This window comes from Rosa rugosa, chromosome 7 (genome assembly GCF_958449725.1).
Source record: "Rosa rugosa chromosome 7, drRosRugo1.1, whole genome shotgun sequence".
Taxonomy (NCBI): domain Eukaryota; kingdom Viridiplantae; phylum Streptophyta; class Magnoliopsida; order Rosales; family Rosaceae; genus Rosa; species Rosa rugosa.
In genome coordinates this window covers 8,773,446-8,800,751 of record NC_084826.1, presented here as the reverse complement: position 1 = coordinate 8,800,751, position 27,306 = coordinate 8,773,446, and the positions used below count along the sequence as shown (strand labels likewise).

At 36.1% G+C, this 27,306-nt stretch overlaps 4 protein-coding genes and 1 long non-coding RNA gene across 6 annotated transcripts; 3 read left to right on the top strand and 2 right to left on the bottom strand.

Moving 5' to 3' along the window:
* The first annotated feature begins 1,286 nt into the window (after positions 1–1,286).
* Positions 1,287–5,434, top strand: LOC133720596 (ERBB-3 BINDING PROTEIN 1). Its single transcript, XM_062147009.1, has 10 exons — positions 1,287–1,443; positions 1,540–1,666; positions 1,820–1,904; positions 2,013–2,162; positions 2,257–2,410; positions 4,174–4,389; positions 4,474–4,610; positions 4,694–4,785; positions 4,878–5,057; positions 5,146–5,434. The coding sequence occupies exons 2-10, from the start codon at positions 1,573–1,575 to the stop codon at positions 5,223–5,225; spliced, it is 1,188 nt and encodes a 395-aa protein (XP_062002993.1). The 5' UTR covers positions 1,287–1,443; positions 1,540–1,572; the 3' UTR covers positions 5,226–5,434.
* Positions 5,435–6,092: 658 nt separating this feature from the next.
* Positions 6,093–6,674, bottom strand: LOC133722773 (uncharacterized). The gene has a single exon (XM_062149644.1). The coding sequence runs from the start codon at positions 6,672–6,674 to the stop codon at positions 6,093–6,095; it is 582 nt and encodes a 193-aa protein (XP_062005628.1).
* Positions 6,675–7,356: 682 nt separating this feature from the next.
* Positions 7,357–11,328, top strand: LOC133720595 (dnaJ protein ERDJ3A). Its single transcript, XM_062147008.1, has 7 exons — positions 7,357–7,560; positions 7,909–7,964; positions 8,618–8,691; positions 8,993–9,516; positions 9,596–9,937; positions 10,212–10,565; positions 10,725–11,328. The coding sequence occupies exons 1-7, from the start codon at positions 7,471–7,473 to the stop codon at positions 11,007–11,009; spliced, it is 1,725 nt and encodes a 574-aa protein (XP_062002992.1). The 5' UTR covers positions 7,357–7,470; the 3' UTR covers positions 11,010–11,328.
* A 3,106-nt stretch (positions 11,329–14,434) lies between these two features.
* LOC133722772 (pyruvate decarboxylase 2-like) lies at positions 14,435–14,890 on the top strand. The gene is made up of 2 exons (XM_062149643.1): positions 14,435–14,605; positions 14,726–14,890. Exons 1-2 carry the CDS (start codon positions 14,441–14,443, stop codon positions 14,888–14,890), a joined length of 330 nt encoding a protein of 109 aa, XP_062005627.1. The 5' UTR covers positions 14,435–14,440.
* Positions 14,891–18,172: 3,282 nt separating this feature from the next.
* LOC133719752 (uncharacterized) lies at positions 18,173–20,329 on the bottom strand. Of its 2 annotated transcripts, XR_009851449.1 has the most exons (5): positions 19,884–20,329; positions 19,478–19,643; positions 19,359–19,394; positions 18,481–18,797; positions 18,173–18,239 (listed from the first exon to the last, which is right to left on the bottom strand). It is a non-coding gene; the product is annotated as an uncharacterized LOC133719752 (long non-coding RNA). The 2 variants fall into 2 exon arrangements; XR_009851448.1 differs by lacking the exon at positions 19,884–20,329 and having other exon boundaries at positions 19,478–19,800.
* Positions 20,330–27,306: the final 6,977 nt, after the last annotated feature.

The window sequence follows — 27,306 nt, the reverse complement described above, 5'->3', positions numbered from 1 at the left end:
TATAAATCTTAACTAAATATACATTTCTTAATCAAACTTGAGTTTCAAAAATTAATGTCTAATCAATAAGAAAATACCATGAACTATTCTGTTTTTTTTTTTTTATAATTTTTTTTTCTATTTTAGCTGTGCAAAAAAAAAAAAAAATGAAAAAATCATTTGTTTTTATTCTAAAAAAAAATCATTTTTTTTAATGTTTATTTTTTTTCTGTATTTTTTGTACCACATGATTAATTATTTAAATATTTTTAGTTTTTTTTTTTTGTAAATATAATGGATTGACTTAGATTTAGGTCATAAATCATAAGAGGATTTATTTTGTTTTCCCTCACCAATATGCGTTCACCATATATATCATACATTTTTATGTCACATGATCTTAATCATATTTTTAATTCTTATTAAATATATATGAATGCTTTAATGAGTATGTAGTGAAATTGAAAAATGAAAATAGATAAGGAAAATAATAAGAAATACAATCTAATATTATTGAATTGGAAAGTCTATATAAAATAAATATAATATTTTTTGGTATAGTTATTGTCCTTAATAGTCATTTTATAGTAGGTTATATATGTCATTTAATAATTCATAATAGAGTGAGGTCAAGTGAGCAGATTTGGAGGTCCCAATAGAAACTCTTTTTTTTTTTTTTGCTTTTCAGAGTTTCAAAGAACCAAACGAAGTTTGATGGCGAGACAGCATAATTCTGATCTCCTTGCTCATATGGTGTTAACGACGGTGTTAACAGTGCTGATCTCCTTGCTCTTTTGATGACAGCAGAGCCATACAAACCCTCGTTTTTGCCCTTTCTTTCCCCATCAAAATTGTGGCAAGACAAAAATGAGAAAAGGGCAATACAAGCCTCTCATTGCCATTCCCAATTATGGACGAATATATATATATATATATATATATATATATATATATATATTTTTAAGTAAAGGCAGGTGTGGCTGACCTAAAGTCTTGATTAATGAAACTGCATAATACATGAGGATATGATGCCTAAACACCGGATTATAATAAACATCAAAAGAATCTCCTGAGATAATAACAAGAGTCTAAACTAAAATAATGTATTCTAACAAGCACCATCTAACGAAGAGTGCTCTACTTGCCAGTCCATTCAAATGATGTATGAAATAAATTAACAACAATAGAAAAGATCATAAGAATAAGGAATTACCTGTGTAAAAATGTAAAACAAGCAATAACGTGTATATTATTGTGATATTAATTATTAATAATAATAAAAATTAAAACCCTACAAGAAGCAGCGACCAAAATATCCTATATAAGCAAACGCAGCCGCACGTTGAAACCCTAGCCTTCCAGTAAGCCACCTCCATTTGTTCCCAATAAACCCTAACCCGATACTCACTGAGCTCCCACACTCGCCTCCACAGTCTCGTCTCCCCCAAATTTTCTTCCAACCAGGTCCGGTATCACCTCATCCAATCCTTCAATTCAATCCGCTTCTTCTGCTTCTTCGCCGCCGGTTTCTGCTATAACATTTTCCATTTCCGATTTCAGGTTTCAGAATCCGGTTTCCGAAGCTTTGAAACGATGTCGTCCGACGACGAGAGGGAGGAGAAGGAGTTGGATCTCACCTCTCCAGAAGTGGTCACCAAATACAAGAGTGCCGCTGAGATTGTGAACAGTAATTTTCTCACTCTTTATCTCATATTTAGGCATTTAGAATGTGATTTTCTTATATACTAGAGTTGATGAAGTGGACCAAATGCTAATATTGTCTGTGATGTAATCTGGTTTCGTGTTGATCGTGTGTGTTGATTTTTGTGAAAATTGGCAGAGGCTTTGCAGCGAGTGATATCGGAATGCAAGCCGAAAGCTAAGATTGTGGACGTTTGCGAGATAGGTGATTCATACATCAGAGAGTAAGTTTTGTTGTTGGCATTGATTTTTTTTTTTTGTAGTGGACAAAAATGTTTTCGATTATTCTTGGTTATTATTGCGTCGAGTAATGTGTTATTTTTGTTATGAAGGCAAACTGGTAACATGTACAAAAATGTGAAGAAGAAGATTGAACGAGGTGTTGCTTTCCCAACTTCCATTTCTGTGAACAACACTGTGTGCCATTTCTCTCCACTTGCCAGTGATGAAACAGTGCTCGAAGAAGGGGATATTGTAAAGATGTAAGCCCTTGTCTCGGAACCCTCGTTATATTTTCTGACTGTACAATAGATGATGCTTAAGTTATGAAAGTAATGGAGTTTTGTCTTTCTGCAGTGATATGGGTTGTCATATAGATGGGTTCATTGCTATAGTCGCTCATACTCATGCTCTTCAAGCAGGGCCCATCACAGGAAGGGCTGCAGATGTCATTGCGGCTGCTAATACTGCTGCTGAAGTTGCCTTGAGGCTTGTAAAGCCCGGAAAAAAGGTAATTTGTGTGTACTATTAAATCTGAAGTAGTACCTGCGGACTTGATGATGCTGATATGCATTTTGTGGTTGCTACATTGTTTGATGTAATTTGAATGAGTTGCTTTTTGTTTTTTTTTTCTTCTTTTTCTTAAATGTTTTATGTCCATGGTACCCCCTGATGATGAGCTGTTAGTATGAGCTATGGATCTAGATCCAGATGGTGCTTCTTGTCATAGTTACACTGAAGGGGTATTTGTTGTTCAATTGAGGGAGAGGAGTTGGCTTTCATGTAAATTGTCAGTGTATTCATTGTGGGGTTAGTTGATTGGCGTAGAGTGTTAACATTTTTCAGTGTGCTTTATGTGTATTTTCCATGTTTGAGCAACTTTTGTGACTGTCAAACCACACAACAATAGTTTTGTCACTGAATTGAGACTGATGGTTTAATGGCAACTTTGCCGAGGTGATTTATCGTTCGTTGATTACCTCTTTTTCCCTGTTGCCTATATGCTTGGCTTTGGATGGTGTGAGTGAACATATTTCTTTGGTCATTTTTAATGTCCTCTGTGGGCCAACATTACTTTTATTGTCTAGGATCGAATATACTATCAAGGCAACTTTGCCGAGGAGATTATGATCTGTTGATTTCCTCTTTTTCCCTGTTGCCCATATTATCCTTGGCTGCGGACCAGCTATGAGTGGATATGTTTTATTTGTCTACTCTTAATGTTCTTTAAGGCCAAACATTACTGTAGTTTCTTAGAATTGGATATACTTTCTAGGCCACTTTGCCGAGGTGATTATGATATGTTGATTTCCTCTTTTTCCCTGTTGCCTATATCATGTTTAGCTATGGATGGGCTGCTTAGGTTGGACTTTTTTCATTGTCCATTCTTAATGTCCTCTTGGCCAACATTGCTGTAGCCTCTTAGGATAGGTTATTTTTGCAAGGCAACTTTGCCGAGGTAATCTGTAATCTCGATTTCCTCTTTTTCCCTGTTGCCTATATTGTGATTGCCTGTGATCTGATTTTATGGCTGTACGTAGTTTTCTTTTGTACATCCTTATTGCCCTCTATAGGCTGACATTACCGTAGTGCCCTTAGATATACCTGCATGCTTGTTGAGGTGTTCTGTGATAGAATATACCTCCAACAGTGCTTGTTTCATTTTCATTGCATGGAATATAGTTTAGTGATCATCTTTTCAATTAAAATGATATCTCTCCGTGATGATAAGCTATTAATGGCTATGGATTGAATCCAATGAAGCTTCTTTTGTCATAGTTACACTGATGGAGGATCATGTACCCTTTCCTGCCATTTGTCTGACTTTTACATGTGAATCCAATCAATTGCAGATGATTTTCATGTGATTTTAATTGATGCAATTGGAATTCTAGTTTAGCACTGTTTTTTTTTTTTTTTTTGTCATTCATTTTTTCATGTTTCACTTCTAAACTAAGACATTGGTATTGTTCCCTGATTGGCTGATTCTATATGATGAATACTATCAAAAGCTATGGACCAACATCCAAATGAGGCTTTTTTGTCATAGTTACTCTGATAGATTAACCTAATTTTCTTTGCAATATTTTGGTTAAACTGATTGTGTTTTCTGTGAATTCCCTAGAGCATGTTATATCTATATAAAGTTATATGCCTTAAATTTGAATGCACACACCCGCTCATGAAGTCTGCTGAGTGAAGCTGGTTATTTAGTTTTCTTTTGTGTTTTCTATCACATTGTTTATAAGTTCCTCTACTTTTTGGTGTCTACAGAACAAAGATGTAACAGAGGCTATACAAAAGGTTGCTGCTGCTTATGATTGCAAAATTGTTGAAGGTGTTCTTAGCCACCAGATGAAGCAGTTTGTGATAGATGCAAACAAGGTCATATTGAGTGTATCCAATCCAGATACAAGAGTTGAGGAGGCAGAATTTGAGGAGAATGAAGTTTATGCAATTGATATAGTAGCAAGCACAGGTGAAGGAAAGGTAATAAAGTAGTCACGATCAGCCCAACTGGCATTGATACTTCTTATTTTATGGTCTCATCAAAAATTTTAATTTGATTTGCAGCCTAAGCTGCTGGATGAGAAGCAGACAACTATATACAAGAGGGCTGTGGACAAGAGCTATCACCTGAAGATGAAAGCTTCTAGGTTCATTTTCAGTGAAATTAGCCAGAAATTCCCCCTCATGCCATTCACTGCAAGGTATGTTAAACTTTTCTTATTATTTTTTTAAGCTTCTTTTGATTTTATTTTGGCTCTAAAGAGGTCTGTTTTGCTGTCATTAGAGCTTTGGAAGAGAAAAGGGCTCGTCTGGGTTTACTTGAGTGTGTCAACCATGAACTTTTGCAGCCATATCCTGTTTTGCATGAGAAGCCTGGTAACAATCTTCTCTTATTTTTTTGAAATCTCGATTCCATTATCCTCGAAGGTTGTATTGAACTTCTACTAAGAATTGTGATGGTTTTGCAGGTGATTTTGTTGCTCATATCAAGTTCACTGTATTGCTCATGCCAAACGGATCAGACCGGATTACATCTCATCCTCTACAGGAGCTGCAACCCACTAAGCAAGTAGATGATCCTGAAATCAAAGCATGGTTGGCTTTGGGCACAAAGACAAAGAAGAAAGGCGGTGGAAAGAAGAAGAAAGGTAAGCTGGACAAATGTTGAGCGAGTAGGCTATCAATTTGCTGGAGTGTTTTGTAATGTTTGGTTCCTGATGTTTTTGCACATTGCAGGTAAGAAGGGTGATAAAGCGGAGGAGTCTACCGAAGCTCAACCTATGGATGCTACAAATGGTGCTGAAACTCAAGGATGATCGTGTTTCTTGTTACCGAATCATATTTCAGTTTTGGTCTTTTCTCCCCCTTGTATCTGGCTGGATATGAATTAATTTAATACATAGTCTACTTTTCTAGCTGGATTTTCTCTAATTTGCTTTTCTAGTACTCCTTGTATCTTGAAATGCTATCGTTGTTAGACTTTAATTTTGACCCCTATAAATATAAAAATCTACAGTTAAAACTATTCGCCTGTAAAAAATACATTGAATCTTTAGGGTGTTGTGACTGTTGTCTTTTGTGGGTTAGAATAATTTGCTCATGTTCTGCTGTTTTGGACAATCCTGTGTGGTGAAAAATAATCAGTACCAAAAAGAACAATATTAATCCAGGACACGTTCAAATCAATAGTGAATTAGAAATGGAGTTGGCTGTGATGTGGGCAGCTTGGTGGATTTTTTTTATGTTTAAGAAATGCCGAAATTCTATTGATAGGCTGTGGTTCGTGGCCGGTGATGATCGGCGATGTTGCTCCGTTTCGAATCCAACAGAGGCAAATAGCTGACGTGATTTTCATTTTGTGCAGGAAAATAGTAAATTTTAGGTACTATGTCCTTTCCAACCCTAACTTGACCACCCATGAAGAAGAGATGTCAAATTGGGTCTCACATTTAGTTTTTGTTGCAAGATCAAGTCATCAAGATGCAGACTCGTGGAAGTAGTCACATATTAATTTGATCTACGTTTTTTCGAGAGCAATTCACAAGCAAAATTCTCATTGCCCACATGGGGAAAAGATTATAGCTGAGAATGAGAAGTTAATACACAACACAGTAGGTAACTAATCATAATGATCATAGTTCCACAAAATAGTTGTAATACATCACTTCAGCAACAAATGATTTCTAGCAAAGATGCTCAGTGCTTGAGCTATCCGAAATAGTGAACACGTCTGTTGGGTTGCTAGGAAGCCCAATCATAAGCTTTTGTCTCTTCAAATCAGAGTCAGACGCTTCATAATCTAAACCACCTCCATCACGAATCTTTCGACGATGCCCTGATTTCTTCAAATTAGAGTAAGATGTTTCATGATCCAAACCATCTTCATCACCAATCTTTCCAAGGTGTTCTGATTTCTCATGTTCAAAAATTTCTGCAGCACCATCCTCAACAACATGGCCTGAATTCTCTGGGTCTTCCTTCATCTGGATATTTGCCCGGCATTTGGTACAATTGAAGAAAAATGTAACTATTGGAGCTCCCAAAGAAGTCTTGGAGAGGGCGCGGCGTCTTACATAGGTCAAAGTGGTGCCTTGGGGCATGTGATTGGCACAAGTGGTGCACCGGATGCTCACCGGAAGTATCATGCTCATCAGCGGTAACCACCTCTTCTCTCCTTCCCGGAACGGGTAAATTCTATGGCGGATTATGTTAACGCCGGTAGTGAGACCGTAGGGCTTGTCGACCAACATATGCCCAAACCTCATCGCCGCTTCTCTTCAAAAACCCTGATGTTCTCTCTTCAATTTGGGGATTTTCGGTCGACTCTTTGCATTATTTATACTATTAACAAAAAGAGGCTTTGTTAGCTAAAATAGATGTGGAAAGACAATAAAATCCTTAGACTTTATATTAATTTTAAATAATTTTTGATAATTGAGTGGTAATATGACAACTAGCAAAATTAAAAATTATATAAATATAAAATAAATAATTTTCAGATAATTAACTATCTATATCTGTAATAAGTAATAACTACCCACAATTCAGATAACTTCTCACTTTTTTTCCTCTCAAATAACTTCTTTTTTTCCTCAATATAATAATTATAAAAAGTTTTACACTGTAAACAGAAAACTAGTCTAAAATCTAAATTAACAAATATTGATTCCAATGATTTCTCTGAATTTTTTTTTTAATTCTAATGATGTTAATTTCTATTTAAAAATATTTGATAGGACGTGTTCCTAAACAATTGGCTGATTACAATCACCACTCTGACGTGGATAAGCCTGTCCGCGAGAGGGTCCCCGTTCTATAGACAATCAGGAACTCTGCCATTGGTCAGTTTGCGTGGGAAAACATCATAACGCCACGTGTCCCAAACGGCCTTAAAGACGAAGTATCTGGATTTGTTGGGAACCCGCGAACTCATTTATAAGCCCCCAAATTTCAATCTCTCCCACCGTCCTTGTCCAAATTTACCAAACACCAACAAAAGGGAACCCCCAAATCTAACAAAATAAGCAGCCAAAAAATCTGACTCCGAACTCGGATTCCAATATGTTTAACCGGCGACTAGTATCTCTGATCATCGCGACGGCGTCGTTGTTACTACTCACCATCGACGCCAAAACCTTAGACCCCTACAAGGTACGCCTCTCTATTTCTTCATTCCTTCAACCTTTTCTTTATGTTTTTTCCTTGTTCTAGTTCAATGTGAATACATGGAATGTGTCTAGGATCATATATGCTTGTGATTTTGGAATTTGATTACTGAAATCTCGAACAATTTACCAAAGAAAGAAGCGTCGAATTCTGAAACTCCTGGAGACGGAATTTTCTAGATTATTGATGAAATGGTGCAAATTTTACCGCTGTTGCTGTGGTAAATTGGCAAAAGGAATTGAATTTTATGCCGGCGTTTTGTTTTACCGGTGAACCTTTGGTTTTTTGTACTTAATTATTGTTTTCTGAAATTAGCTTTGAATTGTTTATCAGGTTCTTGGAGTGGAGCGAAATGCGAGTCAACGTGAAATTCAGAAGGCTTTCCACAAGTATGTTCCATAAACCCTGATAATTGTTCTGTGACCTTTAAAATGTATTCGTGAAAGAGGCGAGACTGTAATGTGCTTAATTTTGTTTGTGCTTGACTCAATTTGGTCGATTGTCTCGAAATTTGAAGTATTGGCATTTGATATGACCCCTTAGCTGATTGGTGATATATTAAATGTATCAATTAGGAATTTAGGATTGTCTATGTGCAAAGTTTGTTATTGATTTAGATGGGGCTGGCTCAAGTGGCAAAATGTGCTCATTCAAACCTAAATCTGGCATTGTGATCTAGTTGCTGAGCTTGGGTCTTGGTGAGTAGATGGGGATTAAGGGGCTAACCATTAACATGTGGAATCACAGTTTGTGTTGCTCTTTCTGTGACTCTTTATATAGGACGGTGGTTTGTTGATCTTGAATGCATGCATCATTCATGCTTGTTTAAAACATTTTAGTTATTAGAATAAGTAGAACATTGTCTCATTTTTTACTATGGCAGATGTACATTCTAGCTTGTCTAATTGATTTTTGATGACCAATAGCAGCTTCTTGATTGTCATGAAATGGACTACAGTCTACAGATGTTCCTTTGTTTGCTCTGGCTCAAACATGTAATATTCCATTCATCTTACTATTTCACTTGAACTGCGTCCTGTAGGCTTTCTCTTCAATATCACCCAGACAAGAATAAAGCCAAGGGAGCTCAAGCGAAGTTTGCTGAGATAAATAATGGTAACAGTTCTGACTTCTCTTCCATCTTTGTTTCCTTTCAGCTTCCCATTTCTGTTGAATTTTATCTTGTTTTCATACTCAAAGCTCAAACAGTTTCTGAGTTGCTTTTGTTAATGGCCTAATTTGAATGGCTACCATGTCTATATAACTCTTGTGGATTCTGAGCTCCGCCTCAACAATAAGATATAAATACCAAAGTACTTACGTAGAGAAAACCTGATTTTTTCTTTTTTCTTTTGAGTAGACCTTTTCTTTTACTTTCCTGTTTGAAGTGTTGATTTATTTCTTCTTCTTTTGCTAGCGTATGAGATTTTATCTGATGAGGAGAAGAGGAAAAATTATGATATGTATGGAGATGAAAAGGGAAATCCTGGATTTCAAGCTGGTTCGCCAGGGGATCATGGTGGATATACTTACTTCACCAATGGTGGACCAGGACACAACCAGTTTACCTACAGACCAAGTGATTGGCAGAGCATGGGTGGGCAGGGAGGTTCCAAATCATTCTCCTTTTCCTTTGGTGGCCCCAGTGATGGTCCAAGTCCATCCGGTTTCAGTATGAATGACATTTTCTCAAACTTTTTTGGGGATAATTCTGGAGCTGGAGGTCAGTTTGGTGGTTTCACTGGTTCAAGCAGGGCTCGACCTGGCTCTCAGAGTACTCCGAAGAGCATTAGGGCCCTCAATTCACAGGTTTATAAGAAAGAAATAGTTGACCGGGGAATGACGTGGCTCTTGTTCTCTTATACAACCTCTTTGAAGGGGCATCAGCATGTTGAATCTATGATAGAGGAAGTTGCCAGCTCACTGAAGGGTGCCGTAAAGGTATGCGTTTATGCAATCCTTACCATCTGATCTTCCATTGACCACCGCATATGCTCATATTTTCATGTTCTTCTGACAGGTTGGAAGTGTAAACTGTGACACAGAGGCATCACTCTGCAAGGACCTTGGCATATATCCACGCAGAATGCCCAGGGTATTTGTTTATTCATACAAAGCGAGTGAGAAGGGTTTGTTGGTTGAGTATGATGGCGATTGGGGTGCTAAACCTTTAAAATCCTTTTGCCAAGACCATTTGCCAAGGTTTTCAAAGAGGGTCGACTTGAACTTCTTAAAGTCCTCCTCTGTCACAGTTGATAAATTTCCTACGGTGGTCCTCCTCTCCACCAAAAAAGATACTCCTGTTATCTGGCGTGTCCTCAGTGGACTGTATCACAAACGCATCATTTTCTATGATGTACAGGTGTGTTGTCTTTCGTTGAATGGATGGAACTGAGTTATGAGCGAGCTGAAGCCTTCTTAGATAACAATTTTAGACATTCAACATGAGAATCTGCTGGTTAGAATGAAGAGCTATAGAGGATTATGAAATAAATAGCAAAGAGGACCTTTTACTTCCTCGACAACATGAATCATTTTTGTTTTCAGGAAAAGAAGATCCTTAGTTTTAGCAGCCTATATTATTTTGTAATTACCTGTTATTTTGTCTTCAAATTAATAACTATGCAATGATGCAGGTCCAGGATGCTTCTGATCCAACAGTGAAGAAACTAGGAGTTGATGCACTACCAGCTATAGTTGGTTGGCTATCAAATGGGGAGAAGCATGTCTTAAAAACAGGCATCGCTGTTAAAGATTTGAAATCAGCAATTCATGATCTCAGTGGTTTAATTGAAGGTTTTGAGAAGAAGAACAAGAAGGCAGCTTCAGATCAGTCCAAGAAAGCATCAACCGATTCCAGGGAGAATCAGATACCTCTACTGACAAAATCTAATTTTGATGCTCTCTGTGGTGACAAAATCCCAGTTTGCATCATTGGTGCATTCAGATCTTTCAAAGAAAGAAAGAAGTTGGAATCAGTTCTGAACACGGTGAGTATACTTCTCCTCTGTTTGGTAATTAGATTTCCTACGATTCTAAACACCTGATTTTATATGTTATCAACGAATTTCTGTCTTCTGCGTTCTCTATGTTTGGTAAATTGGTTACCACACGACCTGACTATATATGATCTTTTTAAAATGAGTCAGGTCTCTCAGAAATCATTATCAAGGCAACAGAACTCGGCGCATGGCAGGGATTCCATCTCCTACACTCTCTTGGATGCCACCAAGCAGGCATCATTCTTAAACGCATTCGACAAAGCAGGATTTAAATCTTTAGATAAGGTCTTGGTGGCCTACAAACCTCGGAAGGGGACTTTTGCAGCATTTGAGGGTGAAATAACTACAGAAGAAGCAGAGAAGTTTATTAGTGCAGTTCTTAACGGGGACATCCGATTCACCAGAACACGACAGAGCCCCCTTCTTATATGAGTGAAAAGTAAGCCTGGACATAGCTCTAGACCCTGGCTGTTTTGTACATACCTATAGCAAAGAAAACAATTTTTTTAGGCTATAGTTAACGACCCTATGAGTTTTGGTCCTGGTTACGAGATCTGGTTATCCCACAACTTGTGAGGACTGCATTAAGCATTCAAGATGATTAGTATGTTGGTTAACTGCAGCAGTGGCTTTTTGTAATGCCATGGTGCTCTAAGTCCATTACCTTTGGTTGTAATAAACGGTGTAATTTATGTTGGGGAATGCAGGGCGGCCTTAATACAAGGCCGATGGATAATTGGTTATCTCAGGATCTAATTTTTCTCATCTATTGTGTAATTTGCAAAATAATAACAGATAAATAAAAAAAAAATAAAAAAAAAATAAAAAAAATAAAAGAAGATACGATATTTGACTTAGGTTTGGCAAATATGCCACATTCTCGGGGTAGAGCAGTACTTCTTTCTTTTAATGTAAAATAATGCGATTACAAGAATAATCTCACAATAGTGACTAAATTTCACCTAAGTGGTAAAATTTCTCTCTTGATATTCTCTCAAGACGTATACTCTCTTTCACTTAATTGAGGCACTATTTTTCTCAATCTCTCAAGTGAGGAACTCTCTGAGTGTAGCGATTGCCTTTTCTCGCAAATGATGGACTCCCCGGACTCCTGAACTTTCCCAAACTCTCAAATGTTTGAATGAGTTTGGATACCTTGATCTCGAACTCAAACAAGCTCGGATGCCTTAGATTGAAGTTAAAAAGCTCAGATACCTTTGTTCTTGTATCTGATGCGCGCCTTTATCTAGGCATTGCTCTTCATGCAATTCAGCATATGCACGTACCATGCATGCAAGCAAAGTCAAGCTTCCTCTTTGTTTCATGTTAAATGTTGGCATGCTCATTAATTCATGGTTCCCTCCAACATTCAACAATTGCTGCACCACAGACTACTTTGAGCTTAAATTGTTTTTAACAGAGTAGTCTTCTGTACTCTCTTGATCTATGAATCAGGAGCATACTTTTGTATGACCTCCTATTTTCTTAAAAAAAAAAAAAAAAAATCTACACTCCACGTTTCTTTTTTTCTTTTTTTAAGCTTCCAAAATCATAAGAAATACCACCCTGTCATTCAATAGCAATATGAAATTCAACCATCTTGAAATCAACAACAAATTTACCAGAATGCCAAAAGAACAAGAAATAAACAAATATAGCATCTTAGTATTTTATACCATATCTGATGATAAAAACAAGGACAGCAACAACCGTAGTAGTTCCCCATACTAGCACAAGTGCACAACGCTCAGCCACAGAACACCCATGCTTTTTTTTTTTCCTCATTGAAAGCTGAGCTCAGGTTACAAACATGAACAATGGAGTCCTCCTCAACAACAGAAAAGTATCCACTAGTCAAGTCTATGTGGTTATAGACGACTCCAGCAGCTGGTTCAATGCTTCACTCATGTTGGAATACAAAATCATGAGGAACGAACTGAGATTAAAAAAAAAAAGTCACCGTAGTAGACTGCTCTGCCTAGGTCAGGGGGAACCCGACACCAGGCATGAGCTTGACAGTACAAACAGTTCCACAAGCCTTACATTTTCTCGCCATATTAACGAATTTCTTGGCTTTTTTTTTCAGGGATCGAATTTGCAAAAACGTGTTCATTCATTGATACACATATCTCTTTGTCTGAGGTCTCAGAGCAAATAGTGCAGGTCACCTCTTCTCAAAATCCACATCAAGAAAGTGAAAAATCCATCAAATAGAATCAAAATCGAAATCTTGAAGAGGTAACCGAACTTTGCATCGTCCATGCATCCCTGAGGTTGTAGCTTTTGGACGACTCCACGTACGTTTCCTTTTCTAGTAACTTAAATTTTGTCTTTTTTAACAATTTCAATCAAAAAAGGAAAGGAGTGTAGATTATTAGGGTTGAATTTATTTTCATGGTGAAAAAGAAAGTCAAAACTGTAAACTAACTACATTTCATGCATGTAAGGAGTTCATATCTTTCTCAAAAAATGAATACCATGATTTTTACCCAAAAGTGTTGGACTATAACACATGATATTTTGGTCAACATCACAAGTTATTATTTTCTCAACAAAATTTTTTCATCATCAAATAATGATTTTTAAACACTTCTTGAACTGACGAAACTTAATAACTACAACACAAATTTTCTTTTACAACTTTTAAAAGTCAAAATGCATAAATTAGTTCGAGATTTTAGTATCTATCAATTGAAACACGTTCTAGAGATTATGCTCTACGAATGGTAAGCTTATGATACATGATAATTTCAAGAACACATAGTGTACGTTAACAATTTTAACATGTTTTGGCATGCCATTGCATTCCATGAGTGTTTGCATGACATCTCCCAACTTGTCAAACTATGTAAAGCTCCAATTCTATTAAAATGGTTATTTTCTTAATCTCATCATTGGTAAAGCATGATATTTACTATTTAGAATGTGTTCTAATTTGCGGAATATCAATATCTCTAATGGATTTCTTTTCACAACTTCAAAATCAAAAAGTAAGAAATAAGAAAAAAAAATCCGTTCAATATTTCTGTGTTTCACAAGTTCAAGTAAGAATTTGACATATATATATGTGACTGAGTGAGAACCATACTCGTTAGTTACATTTTTAGCTTTACTTTGGCTGAACAATCATTAATTGCATTTTAGGACTAAATTCAGTTTACTTCTTCAAAGTTTGAGGGAGCAAACTGAATTTAGTCCTACGTACATTTTATATATAATCTAAATACACTATGTTTAAACATTTACATGTAAATCCATTATTATTTGATTTAAATTTAAATTAGACGCATAATGTACAAGATACACTACAATCTGATGCATAAATACACAGAGTACTAAAGCCGTTCTCTGATATTTTGAAGAAAGTTAAATTTTACTTTCATTTACATATTTTGTTGGAGTGGTAAATCATCTCAAAATAAGTCAAATTTTTAAATTTATATTGAAAAAACTATTATGTTGGAGATGCTTTCTACTCAAACTTTGCAAGTTCATGTGTTTTTGCCTTTTGTTTATAGACATTGTATTTGGAAAATCTTATATGTAAGCGAAAACACTCTTATCCAAACCTGTTTGGATAAGCTTGTCCATACTCTACACTTTCTTTTTCATTGCGTATCGTAGTTTCATAATCTAAATTGTAAATCATTCTTTAAAGATATTATCATCACGGAAAAAGAAAGATGACTAAGACAACTTATATATATACGCATGCAGATAATTTACGTTTGGCTCATTTTCTCTCTTTCTAGCACCTAATGTACACATGTGCATTAAAGCCAAGAACAACTGTTTGCACACGTATATATCTATCTAATTTTATTATACATGTCTTATAGATGACTGCCCAAGATATGTCGACCATGCTACGAAATGGGCAGAGGAACATCATTTTTCTCATGAACAATGGTGGATACACCGTGGAAGTGGAGAGTCATGATGGACCTTACAATGTGATCAAGAACTGGAACTACACTGGATTAGTTGATGCCATCCACAATGAGGAGGGCAAGTGCTGGACAGCCAAGGTGATTCATCAGTTAGTTAATTAACGAATTATTTAGGAAATTGTTATTTAAATTCCTCATGCATGAACTATTATTGTAGACGATCGATGACGTACGGATCAATATTTTCTATTATCGTAGGTGCGGTGTGAAGAGGAATTGGTCGAAGCAATAAAGACCGCAACTAGAGCCAAGAAGGATTGTTTGTGCTTCATTGAGGTGATTCTTCACAAGGACGATACAAGCAAAGAGCTGCTTGCATGGGGGACTAGGGTTGCTACTGCCAATAGCCACCCACCTAAGTAGCCCTTATTACTCATCTCAATAGACATTAGACAGCCCAGTGTCGACGTACCGAAGAAGAAAAATGGAGAGCCCAGTACTTTAGAAGGGAAAAGGTCGTGCATTGAGCCGTGCCATGTGATCGAATGGTTCAACTTATGTTTCACACATGGCACGACCATCTCGCTTAAGAGTAACTCGTTCTGAAGCCATTACAAGTAAATACATAACTAACACACTCTATAGCTGTATATTTGCATAATAAATATAGAGTAAGCAAAAGTAATTCAAACTACAAATCTTCCAAGACAATTCTGATCTAAATTACAACTCAATAACAACACTAGACATCTTTGCATGTGATACAAAGACAGTGACAGATGATAATTAAAAATTCAATTAAAGGTGAAACCAGCATATATATGTCTTAGAGAGTTAGAGGAAAGGAATAAATTAATTCACTGTAATAAAGGTATATACGTACGAATATTTTATACAATGGTACGAAGCTTTTCACTAAATCTAAATATATTCTTCTTTAACAGTTTTGGATCGTGAAAATAGATTTTCTCTAGCTTCACAGTAATGTCTTTAAGGGACAATGCAACAAAAATTGATCGATGCCTTTCGACTTTGCCACCCATTCTTAGTAGTGATAGGGCAGGTCTGTGGGATGCAATATGAGACGGCCGTCTCAGGCCACCATTCTTGGCGGGCTGTGGAGAATTGAATTCTATTCTATAATTTCTATATATAGTTGTTTAATTGTTTTGCACAGTTAGCTAGAATTAAAATGCAATGTTAATGCAGTGAAGTGTTGTGTTTTCAGTTTTCACTTCTTACCGGTCAAGGTTTGAATCTCCAAAAATCGTTCTTACCATAAAAAGTCCCATTTTATTTCTTAGTCTCATGCCTATAAAATTTTTAGATCAGCCCTAGGTAGGAATGGTACTTTACGTCTGTCGTCATAATCGATCATTTTTATTTTTGATTCTATCATATCGCACTCAACACTAGTGTCCAAAATTTCCAATATTATGGCCAGTAATCCGCCAGTTTGTTGCACACTGACGGGTTTAGATTCAGATTTTTGGACAATAATTTACCCAACAAGGAAGATGGTGAGTATTGAGGAAGAATAGAGGAAGCGAAAGGGAAAAGGTAAGGACCAGAGTTTATTAGACTGCTAAGTTGGCCTTCTTACTTCGATCGATGACCGAACTACTGACACCTATATTAAGTCGGTCTTGCGCTGGTGTGGTTGGTAACTTCGGTGCCGAAAGTCGACCTCTAGATTTTGTCATCCAAGCCATGTCGTGTAGAGTAATCATCCTATAGTACGCACTATACCACAAAGTTAATCAGACGACAGTTCATTAACTGTCGTCTGAATGAAAAAGCTGCTGTTGTCTAGTAGCCTGCCGTCTGATTGACCTCATTCAGACGACAGTTAAAAACCATTGTATGTTCAAAATTCACACAACATATATAGCTAAGTATGTGTCGTCCGAATATTTTCAAATTAAAATAATTAGGTTTAACTGTTGTCTGTTACAAACTCACACGACAGTTCATTTATTAACTGTTGAGAAAAACTATATTACCTCAACAGTTTTAGGAAAACTGTGTTGTGTGTGATGAATCTCAGACAACAGCAACACAACTACATGATGTCTGAAATGAATTTCACACCACACAGTTATAATGACACTGTTGTCTGAAATGAATCTCCAACAACCGTCATTGTTGTTTTAGTTGTCTTATGGAGATCACACAACATCAATTTGTTATTTCTGTTGTCTGAAATGAATCTTAGTCAACATATTATTGTTATATCTGTTGTCTGAATTGAATATCAGACGACAGTAACTTTATTATACATGTTATCAGAATGGAGATCACACAACATCAATTTGTTATTTCTGTTGTCTGAAATGAATCTTAGTCAACATATTATTGTTACATCTGTTGTCTGATCTCAATATCAGACGACAGTAACTTTATTATACATGTTACCGGAATGGAGATCACACGACATCAATTTGTTATTTCTGTTGTCTGAAATAAAGTTCAGACAACATGTATTATTTGTTATTTTTAGATGTGTTGTATGAGTGGATCTCAGACAATGGTTTTGTGAACCATTCAGTTGTGTGATACCTTTGGAAACTACAGTTATTTGACCTATATATGTTGTCTGAATTAACTTTGCACAATTGTTGCAAATATGAACATTCATATCCTGAACAAATCCAAAATATAACATTGTCATATATCAATGCCATCTGTTCTTACATTGCCAATCCAAAACATTTCCAAAAGTACATATCCATATCCAGGTATGATCAAATCCAGCAATTCTAACCAAAAGTAACCTCAATCTAGCAAGTAATAATAATATTGTCTATGTATCTTGTAAAATCAAGGTTACCAAAATAATTCGATCACCAACCACAAGCTTACATATATGTTTTAACAACAAATTTTGCCCACTCGTTTTTGACTTCATCAATATGCTGCTTTCCTTTTTTTCTCCCACTGAAACAAATTGATTTGCACTTAATGTTCAGAAAACTATCCAATAATTCATGATTATATATTTAAACAATTCTAGAAACTTATTGAAATGACAATAGTTGGCAAAACACCACCTCACGTTTTAGCAAGTATATCCTATTATCCTATGAAGGCAATACTATTTTTGTCGTCTCAAACAATACTGAATCAAGACTATTTCTTCATGAGAGCAAGAAGTAAAAATAAGGGGATTTATCAGAGGATTTACACTTACTCTTGAATTCTATTAGAACATCGACTTAAATGGAATTTCGGATTAAAATCAACAAGTTCGGGTTGATCAGAGTTTGTGTTGGTCTGGAAGTGCATTCCTTCTAGCATCTGTAGATTACACATGAAATAGGCATAAAATGATGTTAAAATTACTTGATGAACATTAACAGCTAAGTTGGTTTACATAGATATACACATATTGCTATATACCTGATAATATATGAATCCGAACCTCCAAATATCTATCTTGGTTAAATCCTGTGTCCCATCACTGTTTTGCCCTGTGAATTGAAATTGATTAAAGACATCACAGAAATTTGAAGACTAAATGTATGGAAGTTGATATCTATACACCAAAACAAAGGGGACAAAACGAAGATTAAGATAACTGAACTACAGAAACCACCTATCAGTCAGTCTAACCAATCAGGAAATCAATGCCTCAATCCTTGTACATATTAGCAACTGATATTATCATAAAATCTATCCATATTACAGAGACCAAGATACCCAGAGCTTCTTTGCAGCACCTAGTGCTATTTTGTATCTGGACAGCCAATCCAAATGCTTGTTGGATAGTGATCTGCATTGCATGTACAGTAGACACAAAGAATTGGTGAACAGGTTGATTAATAACCATGAAATTGAAAACTTTAAGAACTCAACTTTTATTCGTGTTCCTTGGGAATTCTGATGTTTCAAATGCTAGTTACTTTCAAATCAGCATTTCATTTGCACTTTTCAAATATAGCAAACTAAATTAATACTGAAACTCAAATGTATAAATCTTAGCAATGTAGAAATTGAATTAATATATGCCATACCATGAAGCACTCCATCCAAGCCTTCATAAGCTACCAGTTCGTATATAAGAACGTTATAATGTGGAGCAGTGTAATATCCATTAAGAGTCACGATGTTCCGGTGCTTTATATCCCCCATTGCTTCAATTTCCCTCTCAAATCTTCGATCTCTATCTGCACTTCCTCAGTTCAATCTTTTCACAACAATGGCCATGGTGTCATCCTGTGTAAGTATATAAATTGTCCCATACTCTCCAGAGCCAATGATGTCCTCGTTGCTTAACTTCAATGTCTTCTTTAAGAACACATCTGATTTGAGCAATTGGATTACTGGTGCCCTGAACAAAACCATTTTGCCCCCGTAAATAGACATTACAATAACCCTTCTTTACAATACAAAGCTTACAACTATCAACAGATGCAATTTAGAGTGAACCTTAACAATTTCCATCATTTACTGAAACCATAATCAAATTCTTAGCATCCAAATCAATTTATAAACAACTCCACAATTGCATATCAATTTTATGTCAATGTTCCGGGACAACCAAACTAACATGCCACTGGGAATGATTCCCAATTATAATCATAAGACATAATTGAATGATCACAGTCCAATACAATTCTACTATAGTTGATATTTTTCCAAAAATCAACTAACAATATATAGCAAAAAGCTAGCTATAAATGTAGAAACCAATTCTCAACAACTCTACTACTTGCGGATCAAATCAAATGAAATTCCAGAACACTACCTTTTCATTTTTTCTTTGAGAATCCATGAAAATTAAAGCATAATCCATAGTGATGACAGGAAAAAAAAATAGAAAATATGCAATTGGGAAACCAAAATTAGTTAAATGGGAATGGGAAAGGAAATAGCAGAGAGCAACGATTACCAGGAACCAAAAAAATTAGTTGTTTGTTCAAGATACCTGCAAAATATAGAGAAAAAAACCCTATCAAATTGGGGATCATAACTGAAAACAAAGGCAAAAAAAGGGAAAACCACATATACCTGAGCATCATTCCATCATCAGTCTTCGAAAAACAACGAAATCATCCCCAATCTCACTGCAATCAGGCTTCAAATTGAAGGCCTGCTCTAAATCCCAGTTGATTCTGCCAGTCTGCCTCCTATGCCAACAACGCAACCTGCCTCGTCTCTTGTTGCTTCTTTAGGACTTCAACCCAACCAAAAATTGTCATTTCCAGAATTCATTTCTTTACTCAAATCATGAAGCATAACTGAAAATACCCAATTTCTTTCTCCAAATGTTCTTGACAACCATACAAGCAAGTAAAATTGCAACAAGAACTATCACACTACGCCCATATTAAGCAAACCTAAAATCATCCAACCAAAATCCATATCCAGTACACTGAGAGTTGAGCAGAGAGAAAGACATAAAATAGAGAGCTACCTGATAAGCAACACGAAGACAAAAGCCCTCAGAAACCGAATTGGAAGCGAAAGTCGAAGACAAAGGTCCTGAATCAACGAATCCGAATTAAAATCGAACGGTAAGTCTTCCGAATCCAGAGCACCGTTGAACTGGTGGTGGCTTTTACTGTTTCTGTCTCCGTGAAGAGGCGAGGAGGTCGGCGCAACGGTAAGTCTTCCGAATCAGAAAGCGATGGGGTCGCCGGGATTCTTGCCTTGCTGAACTATAATGACGTCGTCGCCAAAAGCAATGAAATAATCTGAATCAAAGCTTGAAGTAAGAAAAACCCGCTCAGATCGAGTGAGAGCGAGGTGGAGAGTTAGGGTCGGTGAGGTTGAGAGGGTGAGGGGGATTAAGGGTGAGAGCGATGGTGATTGAGGGTGAGAGCGATGGTGAGTCGGAGGGAGGCTGAGAGAGAGAGTTGACCCAAATTTTTAGCTAAGGAGGGAACTCGGGTTTACTGCTAGGTTAGGTTTTGGGTGTTTTTTTTTTTTTTGGCGGAAAGGTTTTGGGTGTTTTGAGAGGGGAAAAAAATAAATATAAATTAATGTTGTTTTTTTTTTTCGGTTATTCAGACAACAGATATCCTTGTTAGTGTCGTCTGAAATCTATCAAATTTATGAAATGATCATGTGTTGGATGAGTAGAGATGAGACGACCGATTTAAAAAATCTGTCGTCTGACTAACTCAGACGACAGCAAAAACTCATGTGTCGTGTGATGAGTGTCGTGTGATTAACTTATTCTTGTAGTGACGTTTGGAATTATCATTTGACATTTCATGCGGTACGTGATCAAGGTTGATAAGGTTGCTCGGTTTTTATGGAGCTCAATGCGTATATGAGAAAAAAAAAATTACATTAAGGGGATCAATCAATAACCAATAGTTTTTGGGTATGGAGCATCGATCCGAGCAGCGACGAGCTGCTGGCAGCTACCTGCTTCTAGGATGGTTAGGGTTTGATTCAGGCCCTAGGGTTTGTTAGGGTCTGAATGTGGGTCTAGCCATTCTATTTTATTTTTTCCCTTTTGTTGTTGGGCTTGGAAGTGACAAGCCAAGCTTAACACACTGGGTGTAGGTTTTTCTTTTTTGATTTTTTAGTTTTTCGTATGCGGAAAATGGTGGGATGTACTTTTTTAGTATAGCCGTGGTCGGCTTAGCATACCCACTATTGTTTTGTATATGTAGGGCTCTTGAAGTTGGAGTGTGTTACTATTTAGAAGTTTGTTTCCAGTTCGTGGCTGGCTTCTTGTAACGGTTACTACTGCTTGTACTTGAGTCCGATTAAAATAAAAGTGTTTTCGTTTCTTCTAAAAAATATATATATGTTATAAATATTATATATATGTGGCTGTCCACTGTAAATACTCATTAGTTATGTCCTTATGATGTAAACATTACTCCTATATAAAGGGGTCTAATGAGAATGAAATATACACTTCTACCTCCTCCTATATTCTGTTTCTCTATTCTATCTCTCTCTAATTCTCTAGTTTATAACAGGGAAAAAAATGCAAACAGTACCCGACCTTTGGCCCATTAGTAACTTTAGTACCTGACAAAAAAAAAATATCACTTTAGTACCTGAAGTTTGGACCCCGACCCAATATTAGTATCTAGAACACTGTTAGCCGTTACGGCGTTAGTCAGGTGACATATAATAAAGGGTAAATAGGTAATTTGAGTCTCTAATATTATTATTATTTTTTTTCCCCCTCCCTCCACCGTGTGGTCCATAACAAAATTTGCTCTTCGCCAGAACAAAATTTTACTTGGGTAGACTGGAAGAGACGTAGAAGTAGAAGAAGGGAAGAGAGCAGAGTAAGAAGAAGCGGCGGAGGTGGTTGACGCGGCGGAGGAGGCGGAAGAAGGCGAAAGATGAAGGGTGCGACGACGCGGGGCGGAGATTATGGGTTTGAAATCGGAAGAGAGGCTGATGCTTTCTTTTCCGATCTGAGCTTCTGATTTCTTCTTCTTCTTCCTCACGATCTCTTCGTCTTTTGATTTCTTAGAGCTTTCTCCAAGACCCAATCCTTCTCCCATTGCAATTCGCAGTCCTTTGCCAGAAACATATGACAAATTTGAGGTGGAAGAGGAGGAAGAAGAAGACTTTTCTTGCTATTTTGAACCCGAAGAGGATTATTGTGGTTGGGTTGGGAATTTTCCCAATTGGGTTTTGTGTTTGTGGTTCAAATTTTGGTTAGGTTGTCTCTGTTGCCTGAATTTGATTTTGGTCTTTTCTGTTTTGGGGTTAAGAGCTGTAGTGAAGAATTTAGATTTGTTGTTTGATGGTGGAGTCCATGGCGGAGAATCCCGAACCTAAGACGAGGCCAACAACCACAAGCACTGTCACCACGAAGATGAAGATCTTTGTTGCTTTGCCCACATAACACATTTCTGAGTTTTTTTTTTTTTTCCCTTTTTCTGGGTTGAACAAACGTATCAGAGGAGACTGTGGAAGATTGGCAGAGAAGAAAGTCTGAGGTTTGGTTCATTTTCGTCTTCTTCTCATGGTGGTGAAGATGACGAGGGGGGGAATAGGGAGAGAGGATTAGGGGTTAAAGTGAGAGAAAGAGAGAGGGGAGTTGGCACGTCTTCTTCATATCCAAGTTGGGTTTGGTTTCGTGTGAGAATAACAAGAGCCTGAAGATTTTCCATTTAGACCCATTTGATTACCAGAGCATAGTTGATGCTTTGAAGGGCAGTTCGGGCTTGTTCTACACTTTTGAGCCTCCACAAGACCAGCTCGACTATGATGTATGTTCCTTCTATTCGATCCCCATTTTCTTGGTAATATCCCATACTTGTATTCCGGGTTTCGATATTCAAAAACTCTCGGGATTCGAGCGGCTATGTACTCGCCGAGGAAGGAGAAGCAGGGAAATATTCCGGCTATGTACCCGTTGTAGATGAGAATTTGCCACCTATGGATTGGAAATCTGAGCTTGAGGAAGAAGAAGAGATTGAGAGAAACAAGGAGAGTTGGGAGGAAGAAGACGAAGGAAGCGAGAGGAAGAAGAAGAGATTGAGTGAAGAGACGAGAATACCCCTAAAAGTTTGTCACCTGGCTAACGCTGTAACGGCCAACAGTGTTCTAAGTACTAATGTTGGGTCGGGGTCCGAACTTCAGGTACCAAAGTGATATTTTTTTTTTGTCAGGTACTAAAGTTACTAATGGGCCAAAGGTCGGGTACTGTTTGCATTTTTTTCCCTTTATAACACGTTATCAGCACGAATTTGCTCTTATTTTTCTTCTTCTTCTTCTTTGAACTCCATGATGATCCGCAAGCCTTATGGTGCAACATAGTTGCTTATGACCAAGGCTAATGATCTATGAGTTTTTCTTCTTTCTCTCCTAGATGAATATCAATTTTCTTTATGCGATCATTTACATGTATTTGTATGTATCTTTTATATAATTTAATAGTTGAAAATTTATATTTCATATTCGACAATGAGAACTACATGTTCCATTGCTCAAGACTCGAGTCCTCTGACCGAGTAGTCTTAGAACCTATGGTTCTATAGACATCACACGAATGTTTTTCTCGTGTGTTCCCTATGGGATCCATTGTTCATATATATGAACATTTTGAAACTCTGTTTCGTACATGATTTTTATATCATTTTTCATAGAACATACTGTTCTAATAATTATGGATCCTGATATATCTCATCTTTTCTCTTTGTAGAAAGATGACGCATCTCACAAAATTGGACTTTGATCCTCTTAAAATTTCTGACAAGAACTATTTGATGCTGAAATTCACCTTATGGCCGGCTAAAAACTTTGGAAATGCCATCAAAGTTGACAATAAGTCATATGTGCAAGATCCCGCCAAGCCTATGATTTTCTTGCGTTATCATCTTGATAAGATCCTAAAATATGATTACCTTACGGTGAAAGATCCACTTGAGATTTGGCAAGCATTGGCTGATCGATTTGCTCACCAGAAAACCATTGTTCTATCTAGAGCACGATATGAATGGACGCATTTTGCGCCTTCAGAATTTTAAATCTGTCACTGATTTTCAATTCCGCTATACATATGATTACCTCCCAACTAAAATTATGTGGAGAATCTGTCAGTGAAGATAACAAGCTCAAAGTCTCTGATTTTTTTGTGGACAATGGAAAACATATTGATTACATGATTAGCGGCGGTTTTTCTTGACACCGATAAATTTTAAGCCTATGTTTAGGCGTTTTTTTTGTCTCTATTTATTTTGTTTAGTCATTTTAAGCCTATGTTTTGGCACCGATTAAACATAATTATGTTTCATTATCTTTATCTGTTTAATCACATTTATTATGTTTAAATTACCTTTATTACAATTCTTTCATAACTGAATTTGTCATGAGAATTTGTTGCAAGAGTTACAATTATCATGATAATATTTTTAATTGCCATTATCTTGTAGTTATTGTTATTAATAACTCATTTTATTATCAATTTTATTACCATTCTCCGGTAATTATTGTTATAAGTAACTCATTCTATTACCATTTTCGATACTTACCATAGTTATTTATTTTATGCAATCATAATGAACATTTATTACTTATGATTATTTTTGTCATATCTACCTCATATGATTATGTCGTTTGTGAACCCAGGTCTTTTTGGATGCAAACCAAATATATTAACCAACTAGACTACACCAAATTTATGATTATTTTGTTACAATGTTATATTAATGCATGTTTCAATTACTGACTCTAAATGAATCTGTCTCTATTTTAGAATATTCTGTTACTCACCAATTGATATCAACAATATCAATTATATTTTCAACAGAATCGAGGTATGTATTTTTCATGAGTTTGACGACTTCAATTTGATCTCATCTTATTATCTTATCTAATAATTTGATATAAAATTGTCAATTTATAATGAGATCGAAACTACATGTTTCTTGATTCAATTTCATGAGGACTTAAAATTCCTCCGCTGATTGTTATACAATCAAATATATCGAAACCTCTTGTTTCTTGATCTCCAATTATGTTAGGACCTTTGTCCCTTCTCTTTATGAGTACATGTGAACCTCTGTTCACTCCACTCTTAGAACATGCTTCTAATTGTGAAGACTCAAACCAAATGTTTTGAGTATGAGGGCTATGATCCCTAAATCTATTATTTATTGGAGGATATGCTTATACTCATATGGACTACTGTCCCAGACTCAAATTTGAGTATATAATTTTGACATTTGTTTTCAGTGCCAAACAATAATATGAACCACGTGTTCATTAATAAATTCATTTTGAACCATGAATGTTCATGATAAATATAATGACAAACATAGTTGTCTTGCATGCATATAATGCAACTATGGACATGATCCATTGCAATTGTTGATAATTTTTCACAATTGATGCTTCAAAAAGCTAAGGTAACAATCATCTCAAGAGTTGCAGATCTTGATTGATGACTCCAACTAAGCTCGTATTATGTTACCTATGTGGAATACCATTGCATATATTTGGTGATGAAATTTTCACCTAAATTAAGTTGTATTGATCAACTATAAGTATACTACTGTATACTGTATCATGAATTAAAATTTCATTGAGCCAAATAAAATTATTTTGGCGTGACCAATGTGTCATTATTTTATCTACTATGTCATGTAGACTTATCTACATACTTTACATTGTTGTATACAACAATAATTGCAAACTTTCCTAACGAGGATATTATAATTTATCGCATATTTGTGAGTTGTCACTTGAATAAGACAATTCTCCCGTCATTAGGGGGAGAAATATTATGAAAAACGATATGAATTGGTGTGTGATATTTATCCACCATGTCTTATTATTATCTTAAGAAAAATTCTCAATCAATTATGAGAAATTGAGAAAGTGACACTTATTAATGACAAGTTTTTGACCTACAAATTGGTTTGGGCTCGCCACCCACCAATGGATTTACAATCCAAATTTTTTGCACGCATATTTTGCGAATGGTCAAACTAGATGGTCTTCCCGCCGTTAGGGGGAGGAAACACTATTGTAACGGCGTGCATTATGTGGGATATATCCACCAAGTCCAATGTTTTAATCTCCCTATAAGGGAAGATTATACAAGCCCTATAACACTCGTTATGAGGTTATACAAAGATCCACATTCTTTAATTAATTTGTCCTTGAGAGACAACAAATGCCCTAAAAGAGGCATGGGTACCTGATATGAATAAGCTTATTATAGCTGATGCATGCATATATTTTGAATGTGTGATAGATCTCTAATTGATGATCATTGATGATATCTCATCTGTAGTAGCTACTAAATATCATCAAGGGCTGTTTACTACCACGTTTCATTGTATCGACAAATTATACTATTGGCCAAATTGGAAAGAGGCAATTCCAATGAATTTAAATATTGTAAACGTGATGATATACTTGGACTTTATCTACCCTAAAAATTACAAAGGGTGTACTAAAGTGAATTGAAATCACTATGACACAAGTCTCTTTATAGAGACATGGGCTTATCATTCTTCTCCAAGCGATAACTTTTCTATAAGTACAGTGTTACATATAGCTATTATATTGACGAGAGGCTTATAGCAGGTTGTCATGATTATTATGAAGATCTTAAAGGCAAATTGCTAAAAGCAAATCCCCAAATCCTATGTGTCATTATAAGCATATTGCTTAACCAAATCCTTAATGGATTCATATTGCCAAAGGCAAGTCCATGAATGAGTGAAAGAGCTTAAAGCTCACTCATGGAATCAAAAGTCTAAAGCTCATACATACTCATTCAATTAAGGTCAAAGTGACTTATTGCCTCAATGAGTACTATGACAAGACTAAGAAATCGAATTCGAATCATACTCACAATTTTGCAACATATTCTAACTTTCGTGAAGTTATGAATTTATCTATAGCTCATATTGAGCTTATATGAAATTATCAATCACAAATTGATATCTATGGCTAAGTATGTCATACATAAATTTCAATGCTCGGAATATTGTATAAAGGTAAATGTGTCAATTGTTGTTCCTTTATATTGTTATTCTTTAACTAATATCTTTATCTATAATTTGAGCATATGAAATTGGTTCTACTTGAGGTAAGATTTATTATCATAGTTTTATTGGTATTACCCTAACCTTCGCAGGAATTGCAATTCATGATGAGTCCCCTTTTATGCAAATTTTTATGCAAAGCACACATAGTCTCACCTATGTAATCGACACACCATATCTAATATACATGGTGCATGTATTTTATTACATACATGATTGAAGCTTGCAAAAATCAGGGGGAGATTCTCATCAGGGGGAGCATTCAAAATATGCTACCTAGGACATATGCGCGTTGTACTCTTTTTCTCCTTCGACCAGGGTTGTTTTTGTCCCACTGGGTTTTTGTTACCTGAC

Excerpts from the sequence above, each read along its gene's own strand:
- LOC133720596 (XM_062147009.1), top strand. The coding sequence starts at position 1,573 with ATGTCGTCCGACGACGAGAGGGAGGAGAAGGAGTTGGATCTCACCTCT. Across the intron at positions 2,163-2,256 it reads GAAGGGGATATTGTAAAGAT|TGATATGGGTTGTCATATAG; the intron begins GTAAGCCCTTGT and ends GTCTTTCTGCAG. Across the intron at positions 5,058-5,145 it reads CGGTGGAAAGAAGAAGAAAG|GTAAGAAGGGTGATAAAGCG; the intron begins GTAAGCTGGACA and ends TGCACATTGCAG.
- LOC133722773 (XM_062149644.1), bottom strand. The coding sequence starts at position 6,674 with ATGAGGTTTGGGCATATGTTGGTCGACAAGCCCTACGGTCTCACTACC.
- LOC133720595 (XM_062147008.1), top strand. The coding sequence starts at position 7,471 with ATGTTTAACCGGCGACTAGTATCTCTGATCATCGCGACGGCGTCGTTG. Across the intron at positions 7,561-7,908 it reads AAACCTTAGACCCCTACAAG|GTTCTTGGAGTGGAGCGAAA; the intron begins GTACGCCTCTCT and ends ATTGTTTATCAG. Across the intron at positions 8,692-8,992 it reads GTTTGCTGAGATAAATAATG|CGTATGAGATTTTATCTGAT; the intron begins GTAACAGTTCTG and ends TTCTTTTGCTAG.
- LOC133722772 (XM_062149643.1), top strand. The coding sequence starts at position 14,441 with ATGCTACGAAATGGGCAGAGGAACATCATTTTTCTCATGAACAATGGT. Across the intron at positions 14,606-14,725 it reads GCAAGTGCTGGACAGCCAAG|GTGCGGTGTGAAGAGGAATT; the intron begins GTGATTCATCAG and ends CTATTATCGTAG.